General features: G+C 32.7%; 1 protein-coding gene and 1 non-coding gene across 2 annotated transcripts; both read left to right on the forward strand.

Moving 5' to 3' along the window:
• Window positions 1-1,983: 1,983 nt before the first annotated feature.
• LOC114758684 (linamarin synthase 2-like) lies at window positions 1,984-6,035 on the forward strand. The gene is made up of 3 exons (XM_028947759.1): window positions 1,984-2,559; window positions 3,235-3,977; window positions 5,738-6,035. Exons 1-3 carry the CDS (start codon window positions 2,055-2,057, stop codon window positions 5,921-5,923), a joined length of 1,434 nt encoding a protein of 477 aa, XP_028803592.1. The 5' UTR covers window positions 1,984-2,054; the 3' UTR covers window positions 5,924-6,035.
• Window positions 6,036-6,524: 489 nt separating this feature from the next.
• TRNAM-CAU (transfer RNA methionine (anticodon CAU)) lies at window positions 6,525-6,610 on the forward strand. The gene is given in 2 exon segments: window positions 6,525-6,562; window positions 6,575-6,610. It is a non-coding gene; the product is annotated as a tRNA-Met (tRNA).
• Window positions 6,611-7,235: the final 625 nt, after the last annotated feature.

The following is a 7,235-nucleotide window of genomic DNA, read 5'->3' on the forward strand; positions in this document are numbered from 1 at the left end:
ACAGTATAAGCGTTACATAGATTTGTTTAGAGAATAATTACTCACTTTTGCTTAACCAGGGGCAAAATTGTCAATTCGTTTTAATTTCACAAATGACAAATTGGATCAGTGATCCTTTCTATCATTTACGAAATTCCAGGACCCAATCTAAAATTTTCTATATTCCAAAGACTTTTCTGAAATTTTCCCTATGATTAATCCGGCTACGGGTGAGGTTTTCCAATTAACCAACAAGCATCCTCATTAGTCATTGCAGACTATCACACCCTACATAACCACTTTTAGAACAATATATTTTTTCCAGAAAATATATTCAAATCTATTTTCAAATTTGTGTTTCGATACGAGTATCCACTGATTCTAGAAATTGAATTATTAGGTTAATATAATCTTTTGTCTTTCAAGTTTGTTTTCATTTTGATTTTGGTCTTTTAAATTTTAAACTATAAGTTTTGGTTTCTAAAAAAAACAAAATATTCTAAGCTTTTATTAAATTATAAAGACTAATATTATAAATAAAAAGAAATTTAAAGAACTAAAACTTATAATTTGAAATTTGAGAGAGTGAAATCAAAAGGAAGATAAACTTGAGGGATCAAAATTTGTATTATTCCTGAATTATTTTACAAATATAAGCTCTGTTTTAATTGAGATATTTTTGATCACGTTATACGTAAATTAGTTCAGTCAAAGTAAATCTAAACTGCCACCAAGGGCAAATGGGTCCTAGGCCGGCGGCTCTTCGGATTCTCAGACCTTACAAGGCGTCGTATGCAAATGATGTGGTGTTTGTTTGGGCATTCTCATCTCTCAACTTCTGTCAAAGGGGCACGTAATATGCACAGATGTCAAAAATAGTTAACTGATTTTCATCAATGACATTATTAGAATCTAGTGATAATAAGAAAACTTATTTGCTGGTAAAAAAAAAAACTTATTTATAAGTAAAAAATTTCCAAGTTTTACTGGGTGTTTGAAAAGTATTTTTATCTAAATTGAGACAAAATTTTTTTCACATATATGATAAAATTATTTCTAAAAAATTTAAACAAGTCGAGACATCATGCCTATAATCTTAAATAATGCTGGGAAAATTCTAACAACGTCACACCCAAGAGAATCAAATACAAACAGATTCTTTGAAATTATCTAATTATTCTGAAGTCCCAATAGACCTTATTATAAGAGATTTTATTTATTTAATTATCAAATTGTCCTTATTTTTAAATTTTGTATTGACAACTGAAAAAACAGTCGTTAACAATTTAAAGTGTAATGATTAACAACTATTGTAGTAGGTATTAATAATATATTTTTTCAATACATCACAAAAATTTAATACATTAGCTGTCAATATCTGTAATGATAGTTGCTAGTTATTATATGTCAAGTTATTAGTGACTATATCAATGCATGCTTAAAAATAATAATAACAATTTGGTAATTAAACAAATAAAATCTCTTACAATAAGATTTCTTAGAATTTCAGATTAATTAGATAACTTCAAAAGATTTTTTTATATTTAATTCTCTAATATAGAACTCTGGCAATTTTCTCAATAATGTTTGTGCCAGTCATCCTATATATATATTTTAATGAAGCGCACCGCCAAAATTTCAATGCTGCTGACGCACGTTCATCCAATCATCCTTGGCCACTGTTTTCATCTTTTCATTTATATTACTCCTCCTGTCCTTATTATAAGACCCAATTTGACTTTTTATTTGGTCCTAATTATAAGACCCAATCCATTGTGTCTCTTATATTTATGTATTTTTTTCCAAGATAATCCTTTTAATAATGATAGTTTTAGTCAATATACTTAATTAGCAAGAATATTTTAGGAATGACAACACTTATTTATTATAAATAACCAACTTAACTTACTTCCTTAATCTCCTCAAATAAGTCAATTGGGTCTTATAATTAGGATCGGAGGAGTACTATCATTATATATATATATATATATATATGTCCTAATAGATATTGTAGCATATAAGATCAGCATCATTCCATCTTTCTTTCCATGAAAACATAAAACAGAGCCGAGAAAATGATGAAGCCGCATGCAGTTTGTGTTCCGTTCTCAGCACAAGGCCATGTGAGCCCTTTTATGCAACTCGTCAAGCTCCTTCATTGGAAGGGTTTCAACGTAACTATGGTCGACACGGCGTCGTATCACGCGCGCCTTGTCCGATCCTTAGGACCCGACTTCGCCGAGGGATTGGCGGGTTTTCGGGTGGAGACGATACCTGACGGGCTGCATCAGTCGGGTCGGGACGCCAACCCGGACGTGTCGGAGTTGTGTGACGCGTTGAGGAAGAACTGCTCGGAGCCGTTTAAGGAGCTGATCAAGAGGATGCAGTCGTCAGCGGAGGACGAAGAAGGATTCGGTGCGGTGAGGTGCATCATAGCAGATGGGGTTATGAGCTTTGCGATAGGAGTCGCGGAGGAATTGGGGATACCTGAAGTTCAGTTCTGGACTGCCTCTGCTTGTGGCTTCATGGCCTACCTGCAATTCGATGCTCTTATTTGCAGAGGAATCATTCCTTTCAAAGGTACTTTCCTCTTCAAAACTCAGAACACGTCCCTGTCTATTAATGGAGTATAGATTATCGATGGTTGGTTCTTCACAAATGAGTTATTAATATAAAAAAAAAATGTAGCTGTAAATTAATTTAAAAAAATAAAAAAATAAATTAAATTACTTACTTATTTGTATTTTTATAAATTATTCTATTTAATTATATATATTAAAAGTATTTCTTGATGAAAATCACTTACTTCTTAATGAAAATCACTTATAATTAATAGTGATATTTGAAGAAAATATTATAAATTAGGGAGACAATAAATTAAAATTTTATATTTAAGATAAAATTTAACCCGTAACTAGTTCTTATATATATTTAGTACTAGAGCTAGTATATATGTTGATAATTAGTTGTTATTTTGTTTCTTTTTTCAATTTGTGAAAAATATATAACCATGGTTATTTATAATTTTATTTAATTTCCAATTTGATCTTTATATGCCGAAATTTTATAATTTTTTTGAAGCAAAAATTTTAAATTATGCCTGCGTAGAGTGAATAGCAAGGATTATGCCTTAAATGAGTGAATCATTATTAGGATGATTTTTCCTTTTATATTGGAAGAATAAAAATTTGGCAACATTGATGAAGACCAAAATTCACAACTATATATCTGCCAAGTTTTCTCATATTGTTGCAGATCCTGAATCCGTCACCGAAAGCGCACTGGACATGCTCATAGATTGGATTCCTGGGATGACAAACATTAGACTCAAAGACATGCCAAACTTCATCAGAACCACCGACCTTAACGAGACAATGTTCGATTTCCTAAGAACAGAAACCAAAAACTGCTTAAAATCACCAGCAATCATCATCAACACCTTCCACGACTTAGAATCTCAAGTCCTCGAAGCTATGAAAGCTAACTTTCTTCCCAATATATACGCCATAGGTCCTCTTCCATTTTTGCTCAGGCATGTTCCTGACAACCACTTGACATCCGTACGACCAAACCTGCGAAAGGAAGACTCGGAATGTCTGAACTGGCTTCAGAAATGGGAGCCCGGTTCGGTTTTGTACGTGAATTATGGGAACTGGACCGTCATGTCAGATAATCACTTGAAGGAATTTGCTTGGGGTTTAGCTAACAGCAAGGTTCCATTTTTGTGGATAATAAGGTCTGATGTGGTAATGGGTGAATCAGCGATTTTGCCGAAGGAGTTTTGTGATGAGATTAAGGAAAGAGGTTACATCACAAGTTGGTGTCATCAGGAGAAAGTGCTTTCTCATCCATCAGTTGGACTGTTCTTGACACATTGTGGATGGAACTCCATGACAGAAGCTCTATGTGGAGGTGTTCCCATGATTTGCTGGCCTTTTTTCGCCGAGCAACAGACCAATTGCAGATATGCATGCACACACTGGAACATAGGAATGGAGGTAATTAATGATAACTTTCTATTATAAATGGGGTTTATGTTGTCTCCAAATCAAACGGTTTTGTGTGTCCTCTCGTCCTCCATATGCATATAAAGTAGGCCTACTTTGTGTGCATCTAAAGGAATAACAGAACCAGAAGATCACGTATAACAGTAGCTTGATCAGCCATGCTTTTTCGAATATATGTGATGCATGTTTGTTATATATTTAAGATGTACACTCTCTCGTCCTTGATATAAAAACTAATTAACTAATTTAACTTAGTAATATAAGTTAGACAAATTAGTTAATTATAGAAAATGTGAGATGAGCTTCCTAATATACCTATATATAACATTAGATTATACTACCTCCGGTCCTAATTATAAGAGCTAATTGACTAATTTGAGGAGATTAAGGAAGTAAGTTGAGTTAGTTATTTGTCCTAAATAGGTGTTGTCTTTCCTAAAATATCCTTGCTAATCAAGTGTATTAACTAGAACTATAATTATTAGAAGGACTATCTTGAAAAAAATCGAGTAAATATAAGAGCCAAAGAGATTGGGGTCTTATATCTAGGACCAAAATAAAAGTCAAACAGGGTCTTATATTAAGGACCGGAGGTAGTATATCAATTAGGTAAATTAATTTTGAAAAAAATAATAAATATGAGAGACAAAATTGATTGAAATCTTACATACCTCTGATCTTTAATATAAACTACTTAACTGATTTGAGAAGATTAAAAAAAAGAGATGAGTTAAGTGTTTATAACAAATATAAGTTGATTTTTTTAAAATATTTTTTTAAATTATTACTACCCTTGGATATAAACCCTTAATATGTGTAAATAAGGTTACTTTAGAAAATGAATTACAATTTTGTAACACAGAGGATTGAAGTATCATATTTAAGACTAAATCCAACTCCTAAGTTAAGGACTGAAAATAGTATTCAAAATTAGATTCAACCATCCAATTTGCTTCTATATAGTTCATTTAGTATACAAAATGAGTTAATTAACTTCATTAGCACCCCTTAAATATTGTGAGTCAAAACTTGACTTAGGCATATTGAGTTGTATGTTTTACAGTTGAATGATTGGTGAATTTGTGGTGCTTACATATGGTTCAAGTGAAGGAAGATGCAAAAGTGGAGGACTGAAAATAGTATTTAAAATTAGATTCAGCCATCCAATTTGCTTCTATAATTCATTCAGTATACAAAATGAGTTAATTGACTTCATTAGCACCTTTTATATTGTGAGTCAAAATTCGACATAGGCATATTGAGTTGTATGTTTTACAGTTGAATGATTGGTGAATTTGTGACGCTTATATATGGTTCAGGTGAAGGAAGATGTGAAATGGGAGGACCGAAAATACTATTTAAAATTAGATTCAACCATCCAATTTACTTCTATATAATTCATTTAGTATATAAAATGAGTTAATTGACTTCATTAGCACCTCTTATATTGTGAGTTAAAACTCGACATAGGCATATTGAGTTGTACGTTTTACAGTTGAATGATTGGTGAATTTGTGGCGCTTATATACGGTTCAGTGAAGGAAGATGTGAAACCGGAGGACTGAAATAGTATTTAAAATTAGATTCAACCATCCAATTTGCTTCTATATGATTCATTCAGTATACAAAATGAGTTAATTGACTTCATTAGCACCCCTTATATTATGAGTCAAAACTCGACATAGGCATATTGAATTGTATGTTTTACAGTTAAATGATTGGTGAATTTATGGTGCTTATATATGGTTCAGGTGAACGAAGATGTGAAATGGGAGGAAGTTGCAGGGCTAGTAAAGGAAATGATGGACGGAGTGAAGGGAAGGGAAGCAAAGAGGCAAGTTGAGGAGTGGAAGAAGAAGGCATTGGAAGCTACTGAGATTGGAGGATCATCCTTTAATGATTTCAATGCCTTCATAAAAGCAGCTCTTCATTGTTGATGACTTTTTAGTTCATGTGGTGCCAAAATCTCTACAAGGCTCAACCCTAATGCAATTTTCTAAAGTATTGAATGTCCCAAAACCTATAATAAACTCTTTATTTTTGTTCTAATTTGATTTTTTATGTTGAAAGATTTCAATGTAATCACTTTATGAAAAACAATCATTATTCATTAAGTTGAAGAAAAATAATAACTACTCCCCCGGTCCCTTATTAGAAGATCCTTTTAACTAAATTATGTTATTTAAGAAAGCAGTTAAAATTAGTTAAAAATAATTAATATGTAACAAATACATTTTTTTTCCAAATATGCCCCTGTATATAAATGGGTAAATGTGAGAGAGTAATAATGAGATAAATAAAGAAAGAGAATGTATTAAATGCATTAAATTAGAGGTAAAATATGTAATAATACATTAAATGCTTAGACAAACTCAAAAAAAATTTTATAAAAAAAAACAGATTTATTCAAAAAAATTAGATCTTATAATAAGATATGGAGGAGTAAAACAGGAAGAAAGCGCATGCGCTTGGTTAGAATCCAAGGGCTCCAAAAGAAAATTTAGTACATGGAAATTTTACTGCACACCTCATCACACTGGGGTGGTGGCGCAGTTGGCTAGCGCGTAGGTCTCATAGCTTTCTGAGTTATCCTGAGGTCGAGAGTTCGAGCCTCTCTCACCCCAATGTTCTTTTTTCCCTGCCTCGACCTAATTTATTGCAGTCCCCATCTCCCATGTATGTAATCTTTCGATTTGTGCGATAGGATGGTTACTGTAGACAAAAGGGTTGGATGAACGAGAGTATCTGGTTAAAAAAAATGAACGAATACGGAAGCAAATAAGGTTATCAAAAAAAAAAAAAAACAACGAAAGAAAGAAAAGGAATGAATGAAAGCAAACGGTTGGCAAGACGCAACATAACACAAATTTGTTAGCTAGGCGGTCCCGTTACAGTTTCTGAAATATCGAATCACAAAAATTCGTTATACAGTTGGGGTAATGAATTTCCACTTTCAATTTTTGGATTAGTGCACCATTTTTCTGCCACCATAGGCCAGCTCGACGGTTTGATTCCTATTCACTAGAAAAACTTATAGGCTATGGTCTTCTGAAAACGGACCATGTTTTTTGTGACCATTAAGATATCTGTTTTGTCTAATTATGAATCGTAGGCCAAGTGCATCAGTATGACAGTTTACTGAAGTCGCTGGATCCACAGCTATCATTGAGCTATCAAAAAAGATGTGAAGAAGCTACTAACAAAGGTAAGTTGCTACTTATCAGAGGCTTTTCTGTAATTGGACCTTCT

Source organism: Neltuma alba, unplaced genomic scaffold (assembly GCF_004799145.2).
Source record: "Neltuma alba isolate B1F8T4 unplaced genomic scaffold, ASM479914v2 tig00001536_pilon, whole genome shotgun sequence".
NCBI classification, from domain to species: Eukaryota; Viridiplantae; Streptophyta; class Magnoliopsida; order Fabales; family Fabaceae; genus Neltuma; species Neltuma alba.